Source organism: Pezoporus occidentalis, unplaced genomic scaffold (assembly GCF_034315485.1).
Source record: "Pezoporus occidentalis ecotype Australia unplaced genomic scaffold, CSIRO_AGI_Poc_V1 ctg114, whole genome shotgun sequence".
NCBI lineage: Eukaryota > Metazoa > Chordata > Aves > Psittaciformes > Psittacidae > Pezoporus > Pezoporus occidentalis.
The window spans coordinates 526,569-553,257 of record NW_026912929.1 but is presented as its reverse complement, the minus strand read 5'-3'; the positions used below and the strand labels follow the sequence as shown (position 1 = coordinate 553,257).

The 26,689-nt window shown below is 56.8% G+C and overlaps 1 protein-coding gene across 1 annotated transcript in view; it reads right to left on the bottom strand.

Moving 5' to 3' along the window:
• NCKIPSD (NCK interacting protein with SH3 domain) overlaps positions 1–22,900 on the bottom strand; it is a 35,742-nt gene extending 12,842 nt beyond the window's left edge. Inside the window, exons 1-5 of the mRNA XM_062636358.1 lie at positions 22,641–22,900; positions 7,197–7,309; positions 6,236–6,437; positions 3,160–3,244; positions 501–1,123 (exon numbers count right to left, since the gene is read on the bottom strand). Coding sequence (XP_062492342.1) covers positions 501–1,123; positions 3,160–3,244; positions 6,236–6,437; positions 7,197–7,309; positions 22,641–22,811 — 1,194 coding nt within the window. The 5' untranslated portion in view covers positions 22,812–22,900. The remainder of the gene's footprint in view (positions 1–500; positions 1,124–3,159; positions 3,245–6,235; positions 6,438–7,196; positions 7,310–22,640) is intronic.
• Between the last annotated feature and the right edge of the window lie 3,789 nt (positions 22,901–26,689).

Genomic DNA, 26,689 nt, shown 5'->3' with positions numbered 1-26,689 from the left:
GGGTTTTGCTCCTTCTCCAGACACTCTGGGAGCCTCAACGCACCCACACTGCTCTGCGGTGGTCACATCAGCCATGCAAGCCCAGCACCATCCTGCCAAGCTCTTCCTCCCCTTCCTTCCTCACTCCACCAGCCACACGGTGGATCACCAGGGCCATGGGTGCACACATCCACCTGCAGTTTTCCTCCAGACGAGCACAGGCCTATCTCAGGTAAACCATACAGCAGCTCTTTAGAAGCTTTTCAGTGGGGTTGCCCTGGGAATTATCCCTTCTCTGGGCAGCAAACTGCTGCAACCACAGCACAGCACCGTGTATAAACACCAGGTGGATAATGCTGCTCTTGGGCCACTAAACCTGATTCCCTTGGCAGCATGTTTACACCTAACACCTTCCCTTACTTTGGGATCTCACCACACTTCCCATTCCAGACATCAGGAGTGCTCACTGAGCTCATAACACCCTCTGCCTGGTGCCAGGCTGCAGCAGCCCCTGGCATTACCTTGCTCTCCACCACAGAGATGAGGATCTGCTCCATGATGCTGCTGGTGGCCGGGACGGAGGTCTGGATGTGGCCGATGACCACGCCGATGGCCACGCGGGACAGCTCGTAGCTGAGGTGCGTGTTCCTGCGCACCAGCTCGATCAGTTCAGCCCCTATCGTCTTGGGCACGGACACTGCCAGAGCACTGGGCTCTGCTGCCAATGACTCTGCCATCTTCTTATCCTCCAGGCAGAGGGTGCTGAAGGCATCCAGGCCCGCAGCGGGCACCGTGGCAGCTTTCTTCACCTGAGCAGCCTTCTCCCCATCCACGGCATGGGACCGGTGGGACCCCCCCTCAGCCGGCGGCGCCGGGGCAACCCTCTTGGACTGGGGGGATTTGCTGGTGCCATCCTTGGAGGAGGAGCCATGGCGGGAGTGGGCCACGGAGCCCGTGTCCAAGTTGCGTGTGATGGTGGTGTGGACGCTGCGGCTGGGCACGGGCGGCGGGGTGGTGGCAGGGCTGGAGGCGGCCGTGGGCAGCGCGGTCTCCGACGCGGAAGAAGCGGTGTACAGGGTATCCAGGGACGTGGTGCTCACGGAGGAGGCACTCGAAGCTGACCCAGAGATAATTTCAACAGCGCCTGAAAGGAAACAATGAAAACCGCCTCAGCGACAGCACCAAAGGAACAGAGAAAACACACATTGCTCCGGTGCAGCCCATTAAACGGCTCATTGTGCACGGGCCAGAGCAGTTTAACTCCTCTTCCTGCCTCACTTATCTCAAAGCAAAATTGGAGCAGTTCTTTCTGGAGCATTCCCACACAATCACCTCTTTAGAAAGGGCAAAAGTGCTCTATTGAGATGAATACCCTTCAAAGGGCTTCCTGTTTTAGGCAGGGAAAGGGAGGGAGGGACCCGACTAAGGGACAGAAAAGTCTTTTCCCCCTGGCTTAGCAAGGGCCTGTTCCTGTGCTTGGCATCTCAGCCCTCACTTCTGAAGGTTGGTGCTTGGGAGCTGCAGGACCCGGAAGGTTTCCCTCACCCCTCGCTGACCACAGCCACGGCTGGCACTGACGGGGAAGCTGACAACACCTCCAGTCTCTCCCTCTCATCACCTCCAGCATCTCATCATGAACCCTGCTGGCATCCACCGCTTTCACCAGCCTCCACCTTATCTGCTTTACTGTGTTTCTCCCAGCTCTAGTCCTGAGCAGCTCCAGCAGTGGTACCTCCCCCACCAGCCAAGGCAAAAGATCCACTACAAGCAAAGGGATGCCAAGACTTTTCTTTCCTTTAACCTGGTCTAATATGCAGTTTTAGTAAACCTTAGCCATTAATTTCCAGGGGGCAGAAATGTATTTGAGTCCTAAGAAAACAGTCACTTGGGCAAACCCTGGGTTACCTTCACCTAGAGCTTCATGTGAGTGCTGAAAGGGGAGAAGAGCACTCAGGGGTTCTCCCAGCTCTCAGGGAAAGGAGCTCCCCTTCCAAAGGAAGGACCAGCGGTATGTGAAACACCTTTGCGAGCCCTCCACTGCTCCATCCATCACCCCACCCTAAGGCAAGCATAGGCCAGGCAAACAGGGCCCTTCCCTCTCACAGGGGATCATCATCCCTCTTTTTTCCTCCTCCTCCTCACAGTTCTCATGAGTCACCGCTCCCACCATGCTTCATTAGCTGGAGATAATGAGCTGAAGGAAGCTGACCTTTGCGAACTCCTACCTCCATAGTGAAAAACATGGCTCAACACCATTAAGTACCCGCAAATAAACTGGTGCCAGCCCCAGGTTTCAATTAACTACCTGCAAGTCAGCAGCTCTGCCTGCTCCTCACACAGGCACATGAGTGAGCTTGAGACGGGCTGAGTGACACTGTGACTGTCACAGCACAGCGGAACACAGGTTAGTGACAGCAACTTGGAAGGATGACCGCAGCCTCCATCAGCCCAACTGCACTGATGATGGAGAAGCTCCTGCCCCAGCCCTGTGGTCCTGCTCTCAAGTGCTCCTGACTATCTGCTCCCTGCCTATGAGCAGCACATGGGCAGCTGTGTCCCTGCTATTAATGCTGCTCCCCGCTGGCACCAGCCACTGATTTCATGGAAACCCCACCTGAGCACTGCACAAGGAAAGCACCTGATAGACTGGGAGGCAAAAGCAAGCTAGAGCCTGTTCTAAGAGCTACCAGTGAGCTCCCCAGGTGAGCTGCCACACTGGACTGCCAGGGAAGAGCCTCTGCCTGGCTGGGGGATGGCCATGGTGGCTGTGGGACAAAAACACCCGCAAGGACCTTAAACCACCGTGGCTGTGTGCTAGCCAGGCCAACCACATCAGTAGGCAGATGTTCCACAGGGCACCGGCACCACAGCACCAGGATGATGCACCCATCCACGGCCACCAGACTGCCCAGACCCTCCCACAGCAGAGAGGGTTTGAAGGAGCACTGGCCACCAGCTCATGGTCATTAGCATCAAAACCTACAGGGGTTTAGGAGATACGTGTGCATATACATGTAAGAATATAAAACTTGTAGGAATTTAGGATGTGTATATGGATATATATACGTATACATAAAAGGATGCTCTTCTAAGCACAAAGCAAAAGCACGCGGGCACTGTGACTGCTCCATCGCCCAGTGTCCATCTGTGCCCGAGGTTTAGGAATTGCCTTGTCCTTACTTTTCCCAGGGTGAGCCTGCGCGCTCCTGCGCTTCTCCGGAGGCGGGGGGGTGACAGGAGCAGCGCGCCGGGGCTGTGGCGGGATCTGTGGGGGAAGATGCAGAGCAGTCAGAGGAGGGTGGCAATAGAGATGTTCTCGGTTATGAAACCTCCTTTTGGCGCGTGTGCATTTGTCCTTACAGCTCTCATCACTCGGGGAAGTTTTCTCAGGAGGACAGATATTAATAGGCGGCTTCCTAGAAGAACAAAGCAGGACTCAAGCTGGCTTCATCCCCTCCCTGTGACAGGCAAAGCAGCCCTTGTTTAATTGCTGTGTTCAGCAGCACGCAGCACACACGTTGTGTAGACCTGTCAAGTGTTTACTCCTCCTTTATTCCACACGCAATCCCACACACTCACTGTGCCTCCACATTCCCCTCAATAGCCCCGCAGAGGCTGGGAACAGAGCATGTATTTAGGCACTCTTCTGGAGAGATCCATTACATCAGCCACAAACACCCTTGCAGAAAGACAAAGCCAAGGGCTGGAGCCATGTAAATGCCTTTTCCATGCTTCCAGAGCTATTTCTGCTCATGCAGGGAGAAAACAGGGCTAGACCCTCCGAGCAACCCTAGAGCAAGATGCACTGGGAGAAGCTTTTGCCGGGGGTTGTGCTGGCTCTCCACACCTGGGGTTTCTCCTGTAAGTCAAGGGGTACCAAGGCAGCAGGAGTCTGTCTCCAATGCAGATTTCTACACTCACCCTTTCCTGCGAGACCCAAACACCATGGTCACCAACACCACTTTCACCCAGGACTACTCCAGTGAGGTGTAACCTCAGGGATAACCCTGATCAGTAACACCCCCTGCCTGCAGCAGCAATGCAAGGTGGGAGCACACAGCATCAACACTCGAGCCACCACACAGTGCCAGCCTTGCAGGGGTTTTAGCCCTGGAAGAGGAGTTTTGCTGAGACCTGTCAGTGTTGCCAGCGCTGCAGCAAAGGGCTGAGGCCCTGGAAGGTCTCCATCTGAAACAGCTCAGACCGAGAAGGATGAAAAATGTATTTCTTTTATTCCTGGGTCTGGGAAGGCAGAAATCTCCCCTGGAATGGGAGCAAAGCTATTCCTGCAAGACAGACATCTTCAGGATGTCACGTTCAAGATGCAATGCCAGAAGCTGACAACAGTGTCCACAGCCCATGCCTAGACCCAACCAGGCAAGTGAAGACACAGGAGGGTGCACAGCGAATCAAGGCTGTTACAAAGGGACCTCTCAGCCCCTTTCTCCCACCCACACCCAACACACCCAGCCTTCTACTGTGTCAATGTAAGAGGTCACCTCTTTACAAGCCCCTTCAGCTGGTGGGTTAGTACGAGGTACCACTGCAGGCACCCAGCCTGAGCTCTGCTGCTCCTGTCAATCCACCCCGCATTGTTCTCAGGGTAAGTGCTACATGATATGTGCATCCAGCCCCAAAAATGATCCATGTGGGTCCAAAAAGAGATTGCACAGCTGAGAGAGGCCAAAACAGCTCGGGAGGGGCCTCTGCACCGCATGGCTGGAAGGAAGACTGGTCCCAGAGCTCAGCTGTGCTCAAGGCAGAGCCCTCTCTGCAGAGCAGGAGGGTCCCAGCATGCCTGGGGCTCCCAGGCCAGCAGGATTTAGCCCCGTAGCTCCAAGCAGGCATGGGGCAGTGCTGGAGAGAGCTGAGGCTGGGTGGTCCCAGAGCACTTCCATGGCTTCAGGAGCCCTTGCAAATTGACCACGCAAGTTTAACCCAGCTATTGCAGGCTGGTGCTTACGTTAATAGCTGTGAGCTAATGTTAGCCCAGAGCCCCGCCAGCATCAGAGCCACGCACCCCAATCCGAGCGCCATGGTGAGAGCCTGGAGCATTATATGAATTTCCCTGTGCTGGTGCTGCCCAAACTATGAGCCCCTGCACGGTCAGGAACCACCAGGGACAACCAGTGGCCGTTCCCTCCCTCACCCCACATCCTAGCCAAGGTTGTGGGGCTGAGGGGAGGATGAACAACACCAAAACCCCCCAAAGGAAGGGGAAGGAAGGGAAGAAAATGTCCTCCCCCCCCCAACAGGGAATCAGCACTGGGAATGGGCTGTAAGGAGCTTCATTTGCTTTGCCCACCATGCACAGGTGTGAGAACGGAGCTGCCCAGAAAGGAAAACTAAATGAGAGAGCAAAGTGGAGTGAGCAGGGATTGGTGCTGTGCCTGAACCAGAGCTACCTTTCACCTCTGCTGACCCACAGCTCTCCAAGTGTAAAACAAGCCTCATCTGGGACTGACAATGTGTGTCACACCTCATCACCATGCCTCCAACCACTTATCCCAGGGACATGAAGTCAAACCACAGTGCACACATTCAGCTGGAGGGGAAAACTATCTCTGTGCTCATTCTCGCTTGGTGCCGTTACCCCTGACATCCAGCTACACCCACACAGTGTCATCAGCCACATCAACTCACCCCCAGCCACTGCATCCACCCTGGGATACTTCTCTGAAGCCTCATGGGCACTGCACGGAGACCTTGGGACTGTGTGCCACTGAGATAAAACAACCTGCTCTAAACCATGCTTCCTGCAATTCACCTTTAATTCATCACGACAAGCAACATGCAGACCAAGCAGCATCTTTGGGGGCTTTATATTTTCAGTAGTAGAAATAGGCAACCGCAGGAGATGAAATACCGCAGGACCAAGGATCTCGTTGTGCGGATCTAACGAAGGGCAAGCAAAGCTGTGCCAGGTGCTCAAGGGAGCTCTGCTGCTCACCTCAAAACCGTCCTTCAAGCTCCAGTGGGCTTGCAACTCTTCTGTCAAGAGACGGTCACGCAATGTAACGTGGATCTCATGTGTCACCGTAAAACCACAGACCCTCTAGGATCCCAAAAAGCATCGCCAGTGTAAATGGCAGAGGGACCATCCCTGACCTCTTACAAAGGGACAGCATCAGCTCGCACTGCAGTAATGGCAGCACAAGCGCCGGATTTGTGACTTCAGCTGCAAAGTCCTTCTGTTCAACAGGACAAGCCGTGTGCTGCCACCAGAGGAACCAAGAAAGCGCCCAGGCACTGTTACCTGATAGAGACCCTCATCGTCCTCCTCCACCTCGGTGTTGGGCAGGCTGTGGTGCCGCTCATACCCGGTCCGGCACACACCATTGGGCTGCCGCGCCACGTCCAGGTGGTGGTCGCTGGAGGACTGTGTCATGACCATCCCCTGCGGGCTGGGGGAGTGCCCTTTGCGGGACACCGTCTCCTTCCGGTGATGGATCAGCTTCCTGGAACACAGCGGCCACATCAGGGAGAGCAAAGTGAAAGGGACTGACCTTGCTGCAATGTTCAAGTGATATTTTTAATGGTTTATAGCACTTGGGCTATATATATATGTACCAGAACGGGTTACAGTACTTAAAACACCAACTCTGGTTTCATTAACAACCAAGGAAGCACTTCTGGGGGAGGAAGGAAGAGGCTTTGCCAGAGCCCATGATTTATTCATCAGTTTGCTGGATTAAAAATGCCTCTTCCTCGGGGGAGAGTCACATATTGCATCGCCAGCGTCAGGAACTGCCGGCACTTCAGACTCGCTGTCCAACCGAGATTAAACCAGCGGTCCCCAGCACAGCCCGAGGTGCCAGAGAAAAACAAAATGCTCCTCACAAGCAATTATCTGAGCACACATTAAGGACCTCGCGTTATGTGCCAACAGCCTCTGCAATTGCTGCCTGGTAGAGAGGAGAAAATGCATCCAGAAAGGTTTTGGATTTCTCCTCCAACCCCATAATGCAGCTGAGAGTTTCCTCTTTACATGCACAGGGATAGAGGGGCCAGACCAAAGCTCTGCTTTGCTGGGTGCTGTTTGACAGGAGGAGCAGCACTGGCTGCCAGCACAGACGCTGGGACACTGAATGCAGCAGCACTCGCAGCACAGGGACTCAGATCAACAGCATCCCACTTGATTCCCAAGACACAGACACAAGCATCACACCCTGACCACCCTCCACCCGCTCACTCTCCCAGGCACCCATTGTACTCACTGGAGGACATCCCTCTGCTCCAGGTTGTACTTCCCTCCATTCTTCATGGCCGCATTGTGCACAGCCTCAATGGCGCGGTCAATTGACTGGAGAACCACATCTTGCTCCAGCACCTGAGAAAATAACACAACATCCCGTGTGTTACTGCACTGCTGCAGCTGTGGCCCTGTGTCACCAGAGCTTAGGGCACGAGAGGCCGTGGCAAACCCCCAGAGCCGGCCCCGCACCAGGCAATGGCCTAAAAACAGCTCCCAGAGCCAGAGCCCCAACCCAGAACCATCACACTTTTCCTTCCTTCTTCCAGAGGAAACATATTTGAACCCATGCTTCAAACTGAGTCTGCCTACTCAAGGTTAATGGTTGGAAAAGAAAGTGACTGCTACAAGCACCACAGTCCAATTATCCCTGCAGGAAGACCAGGGACAGAGCCTCAGGACCATGCAGCAGCCTTGAATATTCAGCCCACTGCAGGGAGGTTTCAAGATCCCACTGCAAAGCCCACCTTACCCCAAGCTCAACTGTTTCTGCTCTTGCTGCCCTGCTGGGGAACAAAGGCACAGCTGTGGACATTACAGACCCAAACCTGGTGGCCTTTGGAGTCTGTTGGCTCTGGGTTTGCGTTTTCACTTGCTTTTTTTCGTGATGGTTGTTTTGCAGCTTGAAGTGCCTTTTCCAAATCTCCACCCAAGCTGTCATAGCAACATTTATCCCTCCTGCCAGCCAGTTTAACTCTGCTTACTGCAGCTGAAATAAACACCAGCCTCGAAGCAAGAACAGCAAAGACACCGTTCCCTGGGCTGGGAGAACTGGAGTGAAGGGGCACAGGAAGGAAAAGCAGGCTCCCACAGCTGGGACATTCATTCCTCAAGGCTTTACCAACAGCTGACGAGCCTTCAGAAGAAAACACCTTGATGGGACTGAAGGCAAGGAACAAGTGCTGAGTTTGCCCTGGCTCCAGCAGACCCACAGGGCTCTCACAGGCTGCCAGGGATCTCTGCACCACTGCTGGGTACCAGCGCCAGCAGCCTCAGCCCCTGAGGACAGGGAGGAGCGGAGCACTCAGACCCCAGCTGGTTGAGCACTGAAACCCTCTTCATCCTCACTTGCTGTGCCCCCCTCCCTGCACCACAGCATCCATCTACCCAGCCAAGGAGTGGCAGGAATCTCATCAAGGATCCACCTTAATTGGCCTTAGGAGGCTGCAGCAGGCGAGCCCTCCCCACGGGGCAGAGGCACGGCCTCCACAGCACCCCCAGCCCAGCCGCTGGTAACGGGCAATGTATTATTTATAGCCTGATTAATTACAAACATGAATTAACAGCTACTGCAGGCTGGGGGGAAAACCATCCCCCACCCCAGGGTGGTAGGAGCAGCCCCTCTGCAATACTCAGCCTTGGACACGAAAAATTTAGGATAGGGTTTTTTTGTTGGTTTGTTTTCCAAGAAAGAGAGATGGGAGAAAGCAACTGGGACAATGTTAATAATACAGCCCAAATTTAAGGTATCGGATTCAGGGCAAACCCAACACTCAGCACCCAACTTCAGGATGAAGCCCCCGACAGCCCCATATGGCGTAGGGAGCATTTCATCACCTCCAACCACAGACCTAAGCAAGGAAACGGAGCAAAGAGCATTGGAACACATTTAGAGGTGCGCTGGAAGGAAAGGCAAGTTATTTCAGAGCACGGATCTCATTTTCTGAGAAAATGAGGACAAGCTGCACGCTTCCTCTGGGGAACGGCAGCAGCAGAAGTCTCCAGTGCTCTGCTCCCAGGGGAATGGCAGCACTGCTCGGAGCACCAAGACATCATCCACATCCCCCAGGAACCCAGGGCTGGAGCCTGCCCGATGCCATTTGTTATGGAGAGGGTGCTTCTTTCCTGATAAAACAGCTCTTTCACACTAATGCAGCCACGCTGTGACAACCGGGTTTTAGCTGCTGCACTCTTTTCTTTGTTCCCACTCCCCAACCCCCTATTAATGGGGCCCTGTCACAAGGGCTGGAATAAAAAGCATTAACTTGCCACTTTCAGTTTATGATGGGGTGGATGCTGACTGTAAATCATCTTCCCCCTTGCTCAGCGGAGCTGGCTGGAGCAGGGTCACAGCACTGGGGGTTTGCAGGACACCCAGCACTGGGGGCCAGCACCGGAGACCGAGATGAGCTCTTAGGCAGCAGCTCTTCCCTGTGAGGGTGCTGAGGCGCTGGCACAGGGTGCCCAGAGAAGCTGTGGCTGCCCCATCCCTGGCAGTATTCAAGGCCAGGTTGGACACAGGGGCTTGGAGCAAGCTGCTCTAGTGGAAGGGGTCCCTGCCCGTGGCAGGAGGTGGAACTGGAGGAGCTTCAAGGTCCCTCCCAACCCAAAGCAAGCTGGAAGTCTGTGATTCTAAGCCAGCAGCATGGTAATGGGACAGAGCCTGTGAGCTCTGTGGCAGGGGCTGGTGCTCAGCAGTCAGCTCTCACCACAGGACCCTGCCCTCTCCCACGCTCCAGGATGCAGAGATGAAGCTCTGCTCATTGCCACTGAGCTGAGGCTCACACAGAAGCAGGGTGCCCTTTTCATGTGCTTTGCTGCTGTCAGAGGAGACGTACCAAGTAAAGCCCTGGAATTCAGTGGGATTTACTGAAGCTGGGCTGGGAACCACATGGAGGGGGCTGGCAGAGCCCCAGCACTGCTGTATCCTTCACCAGCTTCCAGCTCACCACTGGCACAGCCAAACAGCGAGTCCCAGAAGGATGGGATATGGGAGTGCCAGTGGCAGGGAACCAGCCACACGTGCCCCAGGGGTGGGCACAGGGTCTCCTTGGTTGATGCAGGTGGCACAGCACCATGGGCAGCAACAGGACAGCACCTTCTGCCCAGCGTACTGGGAAAACTGAGGGCTATTCAGTGAGGTATCACCCCCATTGACGTGGTACATCACCCCAGAGGGAGCAGCTGCCACTCGTCAGAGATTCCTGCTTTAATCCAATCGAACTCTGCAGCACAGGAACGCTGGGAGCTATGAACAGCCTGCAAGGACCGGGCTCTGTGGGAGCAGAGCAGTGACCCTGGACAGGCTGATGGGGCAGGGTGCTGGAGAACCAGGGCAGTGCCAGCATCAGCATCCTGCAGGCGAGCTGCTGGTAGGAGCAAATCACAGCTCAATTAGAGCCAGGAACATCAGCTGGGAAACAGAATTTCTTCCTTCACAGCCCAGTGTAGGAGAATCACAGAAGCATCAATAAATCATTACTTCCTCTCTCCTTGCTAATAACACCAGCAAACAAAGGGCTTCCCCAGAGCCTGCTGCCAATTTCCTCCTGCCCCTGATGAGGGCAGCTCTAGAGCTCAGCACTCCCTGGGGTGCTCTGCATTCCATCCTGAGTCCAGCAGGAAGGATGCCTTCCCCGTGGCCAAAGCCAGGCTGTTCAGCAGCATCCTTCTGGGATGCCTCCTGCGTCCCTCAGCATGGCCAGCGTGGGCACAGCCATCACCCCACCTCACACCAGCATCAGCATCACCGCCACAAAAGGGTCACCCCAGAGACAGCACACGAGCACGGGACGTGTCTCTGCACATGGGCTGATGAGACCGCAGCGCTCCAGCCAGCACTGCCGGTGTCCTCGTGTGGCAGCACGGTGCCTCTCTGGGGCTATGGAAGCCTTGTCCCCATCCCTCTTTGGAGTCCCCTTCCCGTTCTGCTGGCGCTGCTTGAACGCACTCACACAGAAAAACCTGCTCAACGGTCCAGAATAATCACCCCTTCCAGAACAGCGCTCTCCGGACAAACGTGCTGACAGCGCGGAGGGGCTCAGCCTCCCCATTTACAACAGTGGCCCATCAGTGTCCGGCAGGCTCAGCTTCACCTCTGCAGGGGGCTCATCCAGGAAAACAGGGTGGTTTTCCCTCCTGCCTCCCCAGTTTCTAGTGCTCAAAGGCCTTTGCTCTTCTGCGTGTACCGGAGCCGGTGCCCTAGTGCCTCTGGCTCCTTCTGCAGCCCTGGTGGTGCCCAGGCAGGGCTGGCTCCCACCCTCGTGCCCTTGCTCCGGCTCCCACAACACAACAAGAGACAGACCAAGTCTTGTCTGCAGGGACAGCTCAGCAGTCACACAGCTGCACCGGCACTGCTGGAACCGGGGCATTTATCCGGCAGTGTGCACAGGCACAGCCTGGCTCTTTGTTACCCAAATCACAGCTCATGGCCACCTCTCGGGTCACACTGCACCCATCCCCAGCTGCCACCAGCCTGTCCACGTGCCGTACCCTTCCAGATGTAAATGATCCATTTACAGACATCAACTCGCCTTTCATGGCAGAGAGACTGTACCACGGTTCCCCCTTTGAACCACACAGTGCAGGCAAACGGGCTGAGGTTTGGTTTTTGCATTGCTGAGGGAGATTCCGCTCCTTTCTTTTCTTCTTTTTGCAACCCCAATCAGAAATCTCCAGCCCCCAGGCTGTTGGCTCAGATATGCATGAACTTGTTCTTGTCAGCACAAAGATATTGTGCCTCGGAGCACTTGAAACCGCACGATAGAACCGCAAGTAAAACAACGGGCAACTGTCCTGGTTACTGAGCAAACAGATGGGACCAGACCTGCAGCATCTCTGACTCGGCAGCGAGCAAACAAAGCCACGGCTGAGCTCCTCTGACAAAGAGGCAGCCCAGGAGCAGGGCTGAATCCCTGCCGCTGTGTGGGGTTTCCACCAGACAGACCAGCGCTGCTGCACCGCGCAGCAGCTCCAGCGGCACCGGAGGGGGGGGGGCAAGAGAAGGGGCAGCCAGGGAAGGGCTTTGGTTGTGCAAACCATGCTGGGGCAGAAGCCCGAGCTCCTGGCAGGAGATGCACCAGGGGCAGCACCAGCATGAGCGCTGTTTGGATACACAGAAGTTCTTCCCTGTGAGGGTGCTGAGGCGCTGGCACAGGGTGCCCAGAGAAGCTGTGGCTGCCCCATCCCTGGCAGTGTTCAAGGCCAGGTTGGACACAGGGGCTTGGAGCACCCTGCTCTGGTGGAAGGGGTCCCTGCCCGTGGCAGGGGTTGGAGCTGGAGGAGCTGTAAAGTAATGGCGTGTTTCAGGCCAGGGACCCAGGAGAGCAAGCACACTTACAAAGTAGGCGCCCCAAAAAAACATCATTTCTCTATAATGTTCCCATAATATGGATCTTGCCAGCAGTTTCTCTTCTGCCCACAGCCCCCCCCCCCCCCCCCGGGTCTCAGTCACAGCTATGTGGAATATCAGTGCTAGGAAACCCTGGGATACCCAACAACCACCTCTCAAACATTTTCAGGCCATCCCAGACAGTTTCCATGTGCTGGGCTGGGGATTCCACATGGGAATCCCAGACAAGTTTCCACCCAAGTAGAATGACACATCCATCCCAGCAGCCTCCCTCCAGCTGCCAGCAGCCTTCAGCACTTTAACCTGGGTACAAAGTACTGTTTAGGGATTTAAACAAGAAGTATGACAGCCAGGCTCCCAGCAAAGGTAACCCTCGAATGCTCAGTTGCTTGCAGGAGAGCCATGGGAAAGCCAAGGGGAGAAGGAACACCTCTGAAAGAAAAGACATCTCCCTCACTCCCGCCACGGGTTTTGGCAGCTGTGTATTTCAGAGCAGCACTATCAAACAGGGGATGCTCATCATGCTTTTGGCTTAGGGCTCCACACAAAAGTGACTCGAGGTCGGGTGAGCAGCTCATTACAGCAAAGCCACTTCAACACTGTCGAGGATGCAGGGCAGCCAGGGAGGGGGCAGAGGGGCTGAAACAGGCTGTGTTCCAGAGGTGGATCATGCTCAGTGGCCATGCACAAAACACCCGAGTTTGCCAACACGCCTGTTAGGTGAAGCTGCCCCTGCAAGCACGTTTAGTCCTGGTAAAGCAGCTATTTCTGCCGGAGCAACCAGCACCCAAATACTCAACCAGCACCAGGCAGGCAATGCCATGAGTGTTGCCGTGACAATGATAAAGCTGATGCTAACTCATGCACAAAAATAAACACAGATACCACTGAGATTTATAGCAGTGTCTTACAACTACAACTGTTACATGCGCAATCATAAAGCCAAAAACCCCCAGAGCACTGAGAGCTGCAGCCCCAACAGCCTCCGGAGCTCTTTCTGGCTGGCAGGCAGTGGGAGTGGACAGCACATGGTGGCTCTGAGCTGCAAACTCAGGCAGGCTGACAGCATCACTGCCCTACAAAAGCACCTTGAGAAGCGCATGCTGAGCTCTGTTTATCAGAGTGATGAGGCTGACTCGCTGTTATCTCCAGATTCAGCTCCAGAACAAATTCTGGGGGTTGTTTAGTGGGGTTTGGATGTTAAAAAAAGACTACACGGTTCAGCTGGATGTGCTGACAGTTCACCATAGAGGAGTGAGAGGCGAGCTGTGAAGAAAAGCAATTCACTGGTGTCCCACACTGTCTGCAGAGGAAAACAGCCAACTGCTCTAGCTGTGGGTTATAATCCCATCTCCTGTGGCAGCTTAAAGCAGCACAGGCTGCCCAGAAAGCACCAAGAAATGGGAACAGGGGGTTAATGTCCTCTTAGGACATTGTGCCCCAGGCAGCAGAACAGCCTAATCCTGTTTTCCTCACTTCCCAGGGGAGAGAACATTAGCTGGGCTGTTCACTGCTCACGCACAGACCTTGCACCCAGCTCACCTCACTACAGCATCAATCAGTGCATCCCCCTCGTCATACACCGCATGCACCCCATCACCATCCGCCTCGCTCGCCCGCATCACCCAGAGCAGTGCTGTATTTCAGGGAATCTCCCCAGCCACCTCCAGCGGGACAAACCCTCACATCCAAAGAGTCACCAAATGCTGCCAACAGGGGCTTTGCTGGGAGAATTCTTCTGTTCAGCCTTTAGTAGCGTATTAAAGGTGTTCAAAAGCTTTCAAAGTGACCAGAGCTCAATATAACTTTGAGGTCACAGAATCCCAGACTGGCTTGGGTTGGAAGGGACCTTAAGGCTCATCCAGTTCCAACCCCTGCCATGGGGGTCATCAGGCTCATGGAACACAGACACACAAAATCAATTCCGAAACCAAATTAAAAGGAATGCATTTTTCATCTTAAGTCAGCAAAGGTAATTCTGGGGCAGCCAAAATCTTCATTACTTAGAACCCAGAACTTCAAGGGACATTGGCTTCTTGATGTCAAATGGAAAATGTCTTCAGCTGCAAGCACTGATTCTGCTGGCTCAGGAAACCCTCAGCCTCGGCAGTGAGCGCATAACGACTGTTATGATCATCCTTCTGACTTGAGGTGCTGGGTTTTCACACAATTCTTCTTTACACTCTGAAGAACGTGGGCTTCTCTGACACTTGAGCTTCTCCCCAAATACTCCTCAGGGACAGCCAAGCCTGGGCATGGAGGGAAATGGGCTCTGGACCTGCCTCCTGGAGCGACTGCTGACCTGCACAGCACACTTGATGGTCAAACCAGAGTGCCTGTCCATCCCCCTGCAAACACAGGGATGTCCTCAGGAGGACAAGGAAAAAGGCTGTGTTCAAGCAGCCTGGAAAACCGCAGAACTCACCGAGTTCACCCAGCAAGGAGCTGTCACCACACCAGACTGAGAGGCCACGGAGGTTTGCATGTGTCTGCTCGGTGAGGAGCTTCTGCCTGATCTCTTTAGGCAGCCATCTGTGCTTTACAGGAGCTGCCACAGCTCTGTGCAACCACCGCAGCACAGGCACCGCGCTGAGCTCGACCGATGGGGCCCTGCCTGGCACCTCTGCCTTCTGCCACCTGCGAGGGGTGGAAGTCACCTGCGTGGCCATCGGGGTTTCCTCCACCTCAGGAGCAGGAGGACATGGCCCCGAGGCTGAGCTCAGCCTGGCCAGCGAGCTCGAGGGCGCTGGATCGGGACCGGGAACTGTGGGAGCTGCCACCCCAACCATGATAGCAGCAGCTCTGCAGATACAGCCCCAGGCCTGACGGATGGGCACTGGAGGCCTTTTCATCAGGACATGATCCCAGCTTCCAGGCGACTCCCTCGTCGTGGGTGAGGGTCTATTTCTGCAGCTCTTGCCTCATCTCCTCCCTCATCTCCTCGTTTCTACTCACTATAATGGAAGGTTTGGATCTGGGGCCTGCCCTGAGGTTTCCATTGTACAAGACACTGTCCCCACTTGTAAGAGAAAAACAAATAAACCAAGAAATAATTGCTAGCTCTGACTTACCAGAGATCCAACCCGACCTCGGCACAGTGATTTAGCAGGAACGCCCCACAGCCTGGCATTATCTAAGCACGCTCAGCCCGACAGCTCGATTCTTTTTGTAATGAAAGCTTCGAGCAGCTGAACAAACTAAACCATCAGCCTGTGGTGGCAGCTCCAGATCAGGGCACCAACCTCAGCCTCTCACAGAGCACTGTCCCCGGCCACCCCCGCCTGAGCAGGAAAGAGGGACGAAGCCGTGCAGATCAGACCCCACCAGCACGACAGCAAAGCTGGCCACCTACCCACAGGCACACTTCCCTAGCAGGAAAGGCGGCCCGAGTCAGGGGAATGGGCTCACTACACTTGCAGCCAGGCAGCACCGTCCCTTGAGCTGTGCCGATGGACAGGAGGGGCACGAGCTTCACAGCGCAGTAACCAAGAAGTAAGCAGTACCCAAGGAGGAAGGGAGAGACAGCTTCTCCTCAACAACTTCAGCAAACAGACAACCAGGGAAAAACAAACCCATGAACCTCATTCCAAAAAAGCCCACGCTGCCAAAACGTTACTTTCCCTTCCTGCTGAAGCCTGACGCTAAAGGGGACAAGGATTATTAGAGCTTTGCTCCCTTGAGAGGGAAGTGAACAGCTCTTCGTGGCAGGGTGTGGACACAGAGGAGCTGAAACGAAGCCAACCCCGCTCTCCTGCTGCAGGGTGCTGGGTCTTGTCTTCGGGACAGCCCTGTTCCTCTGTTAGCATCAACAGAGCTTTGCCCAGAGTAATGCTCAACATCCCCGCAGCAAGAGCACGATGGGGGCTGGAGGGGAGCGGGCAGGAACAGCTCAGTCCTGTGAATGGTGTCCTGTGCCACTTCCCATGTGACAGGATACAGAACCCTTGTTTGAAATCAAAGGCTTTGCCATGTGATAAAGACCAAGACAAATCAGGCCTGACAAGTCCTTCCTGTAAAGGTCAAAACTCTGTTTGTGAGCCACTGACTGGGGAAGCAAAGGGATGCTCCTCCAGAGGCAGGACCAGGACCCACCAGAGCTCCTGCTTTGGCTCAGGGCCAGAGGGCAATGAGCACAGCCAGGGCCCGCAGGAGGGTCTCCAGGGACCTCAATGGACTCTTCACTTCAGATGAGAATATCTCCTCTGAATACAACAAGCCATTGCAGTTCCAGATGCCAACTCACAGGAGCAGCATGAACCGGATTCCTCCAGGAGCACTGGCCTCCACTTCTCTATGCCTCAGCACAGGAACCAAACTGCTCTCACAGCCCATCAGCAGGAGCAGTCCCAGCATTGAGAGCAATTCTTTCTCCTGGGCCCATGGCTCTGCTGTGTCATCTCCACTCCCCAGGCAGCCCTGGGAACGGGACCTCCTCCCCATCACGAGATAGCACCCGTTAGCATAGCAGTCTGCAGGCACAGCCTTGTCAGATTCTGGTTACAGCACTGGCCATGTAGGATGTCAGCATCCGTGTGGACTATCTAATGCTACAGTCACGCACTACGGCTGCTTGTCCTTCCCTCCTTCCAAACTACTTCTGGAATTTATCCTTTTTCCAGCACCCAGACTGACAGCTCATCTGCTGAATACATAATCCTGGCTGGGAAAGAGAGTGCTTAAATCCTTCATGGGGGGGGATGCTGGGATGCTCTTTAAAATTCTGTTTGTTTTCATGTACATCTGAGCTACACGAGTAGGGAACACAAAGAGGCGGCTGCTTCTGCTTCAGGACCAGAGCTCTCCTCACAGCCACCTCCACAGACACGTTCACCCGGTTTCCATGGATGTAAATACCCATTTTACACCACGGGATCTGACCCTCCCCAGGGGATTAAATATGCCTCAGACCTTACAAGGGACTTTCTTAGGTCAGCCAGTGACCACGATATGGCCTGCTGTTGCCAAAGCCACTCCCAGCGCAGAGGCTGCTCTGAGCACGGAGGTTACTCTTCTCTTGTGTGCTGTTTTCCAGCATCACTAACAACACCTGCACGCTGTTCTCCAAGGACAAGCATTTCCTGTATCCCAGCTCTGTATTCTCATGTGTTCTCTGTACAAATTCTCTGCATTTCACACACAGCAATAATCTCAGAAAAATCAATTTCCATGAACTTTCTGGCTTATTGCTTTCAAGACAAACCTCTCCTCTGGTTTTGTTTGGGATTTTTCCCTACTGAGAGGTCACCTGCTGGGATGCTGGGAACCCTGGAAGGAAACACAAGGGTGGGATCATGACAAGAGATGCCCAAACACAAGCCCAGGCACATGCACCCTTCATGTTCAAAGCCATCTGCCAACCTCCTGCTGAGCTGCTGGTGCCCTGTTCAAGGCAAGGACAGCAATGGAGTAATCTCGAGGCAGAAGACAGTGATGGCTGGAGGTGGGACAACTTTAGCAGAGCTGGTGTGTAGCACATCCACCAGCTTGACTTGCTGTTGGCACTGTTATTGTAGAGACATACCTGTGCTATACAACCTACTTTCCCATGAGCAGCCAAGCAGCCACGCTGCTCAAGAGCAGATGTAGGCTCTTGGACATCTCCATACCCAGCCACTGTGCAGCTGCAGTAAGCCCCAATCACCAGCACTGCTCATAGATGGCTGTCGAGGACAATGTTTATGAGATATCAAAAGCCTACTTATTTTTCATCAGAGTAAAAGCGAGAACATGTCTTCACAGCCAAGCAAAAGCAGACACTACAGATCATTAGCGTGTTTCCACTTTAATCATCCTGAACTGTGAAAGACTGCAGAACTTGTGGCTAAAATTCCAAGTCTTCAGCTACAGTAATCAGAAATGGCTCTAATTCCTCTGACTGTAACTCAGCCTCAAGAACAAAACTTCACCCCAAAGCAGCTCTGGCACGATAGTGTCTGCTACTGTGACAGCTCGCAGGAGAATGCTTCATTCTCCGAGTTTCTCGCGTGTGTGAAGCAGCCTCAGCTGCAGCGTGCTCCCAGCTGCTCTGCCTCCAAAATAAAGCTTTAATTTTAGCCTAAGCTCTTATTCAGGATCTGTGAGTATTGCAGCTGAGCTCTCACACCCATCGACAGCACCACCAAACCTGCAGCCGATGACAAGCAGTGATGCAGGCTCCAGCGCAGGAGACGGTCTGCACCACGACCATTGCCTTCCATCCAGGAGCAACCAGAGGAGCTCTGCCCGGCTCAGGAATGCCAAGGTTAAAGCTGGTCTTTGCATAGTTGGAGAGAGGAACTCTGAGCCTTGGCAATTGTGCTTTTCTGTAAGTTTCCAGCGCCTGGGGATTTGCGATGGGAGTATCTGATTGTTTCATTGACACTGCACAACCAACACCGTGCTCACAACCATCATCATCATCTCCGCTCTAGCACCACCGAATCAGTACATTTGCTACCCTGGCAGAAAAGCAACCAGGTTAAAAGCAGGGAGCTCTCCAGCGAGGCAGTGAACTGAGCTATCTCCTCCACGGGAGCCGGAGGGCGCGGGAGGGAGGCACTGCTCCTGCGCCCACCCGCCCGGTGGTACCTGTGCTGCGCAGGGCTCAGCCTGCAGGAGGGTTTCGGTTGTTGCTAGGCTGCACCGAGCTGACTCGTATTTTTATCACAGCCTGTTTATTCCTGTGGCAGATACAGCGAACAGCAACGAGAGCATCCTCAAACTGCGCTCCCAGCTGGGTCCATTTTCTCACCAGACGGTTCAAAGCTTCTTGGCCATCAGCATCTGCAGCTTCCCACCCAGACAGCCCCTTCCCACTCCCCCAGAGGTACAGGGGGAAAGCGTGACCCACCAGAGAGGCCCTTGGCTGAGCAGAGGCTCTAACCCCACGCTGCAAACAAGTTCTTTGTTATTCCAAATAAAGTCATTTGGAAAACACTATCAACAGTAATTTCAAAGCTGTTTCCTAATGGCTTAATGCAGCTGAGGTGCAGCAGCCAGCATGCTAACCCACTCCCACTTCACCGGGAAACATCACCCTGCAACTCAGCCCTTGTTTTTGCACCCCTGGCATTTACCAGCACAGCACCGAACGGCTGCAGGTCCCTCCTCAGTGCATGAACACTCCCCCTGACAGGGAACACAGCCTGGGGCAGTGCAGACCAGAGAGCAGGCAAGCCCAGCCGTGGTGCCTGGTGAAGGCATAGAGACATACAGGCTGCTCAGCCCAAAGGGAGGACACTTACTGTTTGCTAGACTCAGCATTTGTGCCTCCCTGACACCGAGGGACCTCCTGCTCCTACAGAAGCTTTCAAAACTGAGTGTTTGAGTGCACATAAAACTTCAGAAGGTCTCCTGGAGCGGCCGACTCCAGAGGACACGCTAAGCTCTAGTGCAGCCTCTATTTCTCTGCCACTCGTACATCTCTTAAGCATCAGCACCAAGCTGGATACTAAAGCCCAGTCTGGTGCTGACAGCACCTTCCACTCCGTGGGAATGTGTGACATCAGCCTTGCTGCAGCAGGATTTGGCCTTGTAGTGAGTAGCTTGCTCTGCTGCCCCATCCTTCCCTCTCGCTGCCTGATGGCATCAGTATCTATCCCAGCATGGCCCCCAACTTGGAATGGCTCTTAAACCCCCACAATGGAACTCAATGAGAACTACAGAAGAATAAAATCAGCAGGAACATTAACTGAAGTTGGGTGCTTCCAAATGACTTCTAATTAACTTCACATCATCTGCACCTTCTGGTGCCCTGGCTCAGCCCTGATTTGTTTCTTAGAGACATTATGTGTTTCTAAGAAGGATCTGTTAGCTGTTTTCACACACACACACAACTAACCCTCTTTTAACAGCAACACTGAGCCACAAGGATTGCAGTACAAAATTCTGCCACATTTGTGATGAAAAGGCATCAGCCAAGAACAAGCTTTAAGTAATAAATAGGAATTATTTCTTCCTCCACAGAAGCCAAGGCGTGAATTTCCTGTACCTGTGAACGCCAAGCAAAACCCGCTGAGACTCAAGAGGAGCGGGTAAGGAAGCTTCTGCCCTGGAGAGCCAAGGGCAGCACCAACAGTAGCCCAAACCCGTTCCTTAAGCCTCCTCACAGGGCAGTGCCTGTTTGCAGCCTCCTGTTCACCTGAACCTGCCCGCGCTGCTGAGGAAGCCACGGTGCACCCCTGCAAGGGGACTCCTGTTGGCCCCCTTCCCTCCCTGCCAAGCACCAACCACCATCAGCTGTGGTTTCCCTCTGTCTTGACCAGGGCAGCATTTACTGCTGACACCAATTAGTCCCAGCACCCAAAACTGGGTGACAAGTGCTTGGCCTCATCCCGGACATGCAGCAAAGTCTCGAGCAAGCTCCCAGCCAGCAGGTGCCTTCTCCCATAAATAAAAGCAGGTTCTGACTTCAGAGTAGCTCTTCAGAGCTGGCAGGAACAGCAGAGAGTCACAGACACAGAGCATTACTGCAACTGCAGAGCAGCAAATGAGATCTTGCTGCCTCATGCACCATCAGGCAAGCTCAGGTGCCAGAAATTTAGCAGCCAGAAGGGATGAGCAGATGCAGGGAAAGCTCCTCTGTTTCATGCTGCTGGCGCTAAGGGCATTTGGGAAAGTTTCATCTGGACCAGAGGAGAAGGCTCACAAAGCCACCAGCAGCACTGCTTTGATGTGAGTGCGTTTGTGTTGGGTGCTCAGGAGTCAGCCTGGCAGGCTGCACACTGCCTTAAGGCTGCAGCAAAACACGATCTGAGAAATGAATGTAAAGTCAGGGCAGAAATGGTCTTCATGTACAAGCTTCGGGAGCCGGCAGGAGCACGGTGGAGAGATGCAGGAAGGCAGCTCCAGAGGCAGCCGGGGAGGAGGCTCCTGCACCCACGGCAGCAGCGAGAAGACGTCACATCACACGGGCAGAGAGCAGGGGACTGCAGAGGGGAAACTGAGGAGCAGCAGCCTGGAGCTGTGCCACGGCAGGGCTTAAAACCCAGCAGTTCAGTGCGATCCGTGCTCTCTAACAGCTCCTGTAAATAGCTTAAGGGCTTACTGCCACACAACATGTCCCCTCCAGTCAGGCCAGGTGCAGGCTCGCAGGAAGGGCAGCTCCTGGACCAAGCAGCCAGCTTAGGGGCCCAGCAGTGCCCTAACACTAGTACAGGCTCCCCAGGTCACACTGGTGGCACTGGAGTGCTCTGCAAAGCTCAGCCCACACTTAGAGGCTGAGGGGCTGCTGTTCACAACTTCAGTGGCACCTGAAGGAGCAGCAGCAGCTCACTGGAACACAGGATTTGCCACCCCTTGCAGCCAGACACCCCATTTGTAACATTCACAGCATTTGTGTGCAGTTCCCCATTCACAGATGCAAAGGGTTTCAAGCACACGGCCCCCACAGCTATCCCAAGGCCCAAAAGCACAAAAGTGAATTAGCCTTACATGAAAGGCCTGCTTTAATTCCAGGGGCCACGTTGTCCCTCAGAAGCCCTCACTACACAGCCCCTGCACTGCACAAGCCGTAACCAACCTCTCTCCCACGACTGCATGGGTGCAGGGCTCTCACCCACTGCTGCAGCACCCGAAAGGTGCCTCCTCCCTGCTCCGACCCAGTGAGGGCTGCAGCAGCCCCCTCGGAGCTTCTTCAATCACCAGCATCACCGGCCTGGCTGTGACTTCTGCCACTACAGGCACGGGCAGCTGCCGTGGTGCCTCCCAGCCCCGGCATGGTGTGGGTTTAGTACTGGTGTCCCCATGTGCTGGTGGAAGGAGCACGATCACCCCTTGGTGCTGGGGGGGCAATGGAAGCCCCCGCGGCTGAGCGGCCGGCACGGAGGTGACCGCACCAGCGCTACGCACTGACACCACCGGGGCTGCTGGTGGGAGACCCCAGCGTTACCCGGGATCGGGTGCGCTCCGGGAGCAGGGCCCCGCGCAGCACCTCGGCATTTCCCTGCCTTCCTCTCCCAGCTCTGCCGGAGTGAAGCGGGCTCGACCTGCGCGCTGCTGCCCGGGACCCTCACCCGGCCCGAGTCCCCACGGAGCTCTCCCCCTGCCCCGCAGCGCTGGCGCTCTCGGGACGCGGCACCCACAGGACGCGCCTCCTGCCTCCCTTCAACCCCCGGCCCTGCCCCGGCAGGCGCACGGTGCCGCACGCGGGTCGGGTGCTGCAGGGGTAACCCCGTCCGCACTCCCCGCTTCCCTCGGCCGAAGCCGGCGGCTCCAGAAGGGGCAGAGAAGGGACCGGGAGGGGCGCGGGCAGCGCACGGGGCTGCTCCGAGCGGCGTCACCGCAAACCGGACCGCAGGCACCGCCGCCCAGCCCGCAGTTGCCCGGCCCCGGGTCCCACCGCGCCCAGGCCCCGGGCACCTGCAGCCGTTGGAGGTAGGAGGCCGGCGCGTAGCCCGTCTCGCCGGAGCCGGCGCGGGTGACGAGCCACCAGTGCTGGTTGCTGCGCTCCAGCAGCAGGAACGTCTCTCCGGCGGCGAAGGGCAGCGAGTTGGGCTCTGCCGAGCGGAAGCTGTACAGGGCCCGGTACATGGCAGCGGCGGCACCGGCTCCTCCGGAGCGGCGCGGAGCGGAGCGGCCCGGACCGGCGGGACACGCCCCCACCTCCGCGGGACACGCCCCTCGCGTCACCGCCACGCCACGCCCCCCAACCGCCAACACGTACCGCCCCCTGCCGGCGCGGCGGAGCTGCCCGCAGCGAGGCTCCGCCCCCGCTCAATACGTAACAATCCCCGCCACGCCCTTGGCCGCGCCACGCCCCTCCTCCCGTCCGGCAGGGGGCAGCAGCGGCTTTGCCAAGGGCCTGCAGGGACGGGACAAGGGGAATGGCTTTAACCTGCCAGAGGGGAGACTGAGATGAGCTCTTAGGCAGAAGCTCTTCCCTGTGAGGGTGCTGAGGCGCTGGCACAGGGTGCCCAGAGAAGCTGTGGCTGCCCCATCCCTGGCAGTGTTCAAGGCCAGGTTGGACACAGGGCTTGGAGCAAGCTGCTCTAGTGGAAGGGGTCCCTGCCCGTGGCGGGGGTTGGAGCTGGAGAAGCTTTAAGGTCCCTTCAACCCAGGCTGGGATTGTGGGTTCCTATGGATTGCAAGCCCCGGGTGACGCATCCTGGAGCTTCATCCTCGCTGCATCACTGCCGGGTGACTTCTGAAGCTGCAGACCGCAGACAACATCACCCCTTCCCCGCAGGACGCCCAGGAGCGCTGAGGGGCTCGGTCTGTGCGAGGCAGCCCGTGCCAAAGCTCCGGCAGCTCCATTCCCCCCCCCCCGCCTCGCTCCGGGGCGGCGGAGGGCAGCGTTGCACAACAGCATCATGAGCGCAGCACCGCCTCGCCAGCGCCACGTTCCTGACACAGCTGACAGCGCCGGGTCCTCAGCAGGTTGCGAAACAGCTGCGGGATCGATCCTGCTACTTTTAGGTGTACAAATGTTATTGTGCTTCCACCGGCCCTCGCTGGGCAAAAAAGCACCGGGGATGAGCAGTGAGGGCACGGGGCTGAGCTCAGCCGGGCCGGGACAGTGATGTCCCTGTCCCGAGCGGAGCTTGGTCGAACTCCCCCTTCCCCACCCATCGCTTCCAAATCCTACCCCTCCAGCTCCATCTGCTCCCCAGAACCCGCGCTGCGGCCCAGGGGAGCTCTGCCCCAGCCCCTTGCCGGGACACGGTGCCCCGACACTCCGGTGAGGGGCTGCTCTGCCCATGGCCGCTCCCTGCGATCCCGATGCACGGGGAAGAGGTGGCGGCTCCGGACCCGCTCTGCTCCACCTGCCCGGGGCCGAGGCGCCCGCGGGGCTCCTTGCGCAACGCAAGGGGCTGGCGGGGGCCCGGGCCCCTCCCGCGGCGGGGAAGGAGCGGCCGGTCCCTGCCAAAGCTGCGCTTCCTGGAAACGGGGAACACAGAAGGTCGGGAGGGCTGGGGCGGGTGAGGGGGGGGATGCTGCCGGAGGACGGAGGCGCTGCACGGGAAGGGGAGCAGCACCAAGCGCAGCCGGCCCCGCTCCGTTGGGGCAAACAAGCTCTTTGGCTGCGCTCGGCAGCGCCCTGTTCTTCATTAACTCCCCGGTCACAGCCTGACCTGGAGAGCCCCCGGCCAGCCCCGGCACCGGCAGCGCCGCCCTTTGCTGCCCACAGTGGCCATGGGGCGGGGGGACAGGGACGTGTCCCCGCAGCACCCCGCGCCGGAGCGCTGCCCTGGGCGGAGGGAGGGTGCACGAGGCCTGGCGGGTGACTGAGGTGTGCCGGGATGCGGATCCCGCTGGAGCGCACGGCGGGGCCTGGCTCCAGGCACCCCACTGGGTATAGGGGTTTGCTCTGTCCTCACACGGGCTGCGAGTGAAGGACGGGCGAGAGGCGGCTGCAGGAGGCCCCTTGGCCAATCTCATTTCCATACAATTGAAGGAAGCCGGCTCCCCGCCGGGACTGCCGCCATTCCCGGTCCCCTCTGCCCTGCTCTGGCTCCAGGCTGGGGCACCGCTGCAGCGTGGCCAAGTGACAGCACAGAACACCCGTCTCCACATGGAGCCACCGTGTCCGGAGCAGGGCCGGGGGCAGCGGGACGTGCCCGATGCTGAGTGCTCCGCAGCGCCGGGGCCGTGTGGTGAGCGGGGCGAGCTGCCCTGCCTTGGGCAGGGGTCACAGTGACACTGGGCCGCTGACCTGCGTGGATGCTGCTGCCCGGGCACAGGGAAATGTTGTGCTCTGGATCCATAAAAGCCACGTTTGTGTCCATCCCCGCTGGCAAGGACCCAGTTCGGGGAAGGAATCCAGCGGCTCTTCAAGGGGCAGCAGCCCAGGACAGGGACAGAGGCGTCTTCTGCCCTGGGGGGCCCACGGGCTGTCCTTTGCCTCTTATGGTTCCTGCCCTGCCCAGCCGCAATGCGAGGTGGGGGGCAACTGTCGACAAGCCCCGGCAGGTCCCCAGCGCCATCAAAGCGGAGCTCCATCCACCGGGAAAGCCGGCGCCGGCCGCAGGAATGCGTTTCATCTCTGGCCAGCCGACCCGTGGCGATTCCCGGCAGCCCCCTCCCCAGTTTGGGGCTAAAAGTGACCAGTTTACATAAGATGAGCTCCCCGCGAGCCTGGGGCCGAAGGGAAGGGGGTCTGTGGGCACCCGGGGGCCAGGGCCCAGCCAGGCTGGAGCAGGCGCTGCCGCTCGCCCTGCAGAGCCCCCGGGTCAGAGCCAGGCCCCGCTGCAGCCTCCCCGGGCGATGGCCTCGCTGGGCCGGGCTGGCAGGAAAAGGTGGGTCCTGTCCGAACGTCCGGAAGCGACCAGGGAGGGGACCAGACCCAGGGGAGCCGCAGGACGTGCGCGTCCTGCACAGAGCAGCGGCCGCAGAGAGGGGTTCCCGTCCGCCTGCCCTGTGCCAGAGGCAGAGCGCAGGGAGCAGCGGGAGCCGCGCTTGGGGCACACGCAGCGGGGGAAGGCTTCGTCCAGAAACGCGCTCCGCAGAGGCTGCCGCAGCTCCAGAGCCTGCCCGAGGTTGTCTCTCTGAGGGGCTGCCTCATCCCCACCGCGCTGGCAGCCCTGGGCACGGACATCACCTCCTGCGCCCTGGGTCAGCCTGGTGCCACCGCAGCAGCAGCAGCAGAGCAGGAGCAGCAGAGCCCTCGAGCCTCTTCCCAGCCCGGTCGCAGCTCTCCCGTTATCTATCGCTCCGTGCCCTGGCAGAGGGGCAGCTCCCGCCCCCCCCCCAGCACCCACGCACCCCTCCCCAGGCCCGGGGCCTGCTGGTCCCAGTCCTGCCCTCTGAGCGCAGCGGTGATGGGCAGCGTGCCCCAGGCTGGCAGTTACACAACTGCCTTTGCGCACACACAAGGAACTGCTCGGAGGGATTTGTGCAGAGCAGCACAGAAGGAAAACAAACCTGCTCCTGACCTCATGAAGTAATGTGTCAGTCAGAGGGACCCGGCTGAGTCACCCCTCTTTAACGCCTCAGGACATGGCCTGGGCTGGGTGAGCCATGGTTTACACCAACGTGTGGGCAACAGACTTTTCCTGCTGACGTTTTGCTCTGGCAGATTTTAAAGCAATTGTCCAAGGAGGTCATTCCCGTCCCGCTCCCCCTGCTGCAGGCCCGGGAAGCTCCCAAATGCCGGGTGCTGCTCTGCAGTGATGGCACCGCCTCGGATAATCCTTGGGCCAATATTGGCAAAGGGATTGTAGCAGCACAAGCCAGGGGCCAGGTTTGTGCCCTGCCCTCCTACAGCAGCACCAGCTCCACCTGGGGATTAAATGATTATATAGTAATTAATACAAACTTTATTGAAGGCCCCTCCCCTGAAGAGGGGCTTTGGCCAAGGGCCTGCAGGGACAGGCCAAGGGGAATGGCTTTAAGCTGCCAGAGGGGAGACTGAGATGAGCTCTTAGGCAGGAGCTCTTCCCTGTGAGGGTGCTGAGGCGCTGGCACAGGGT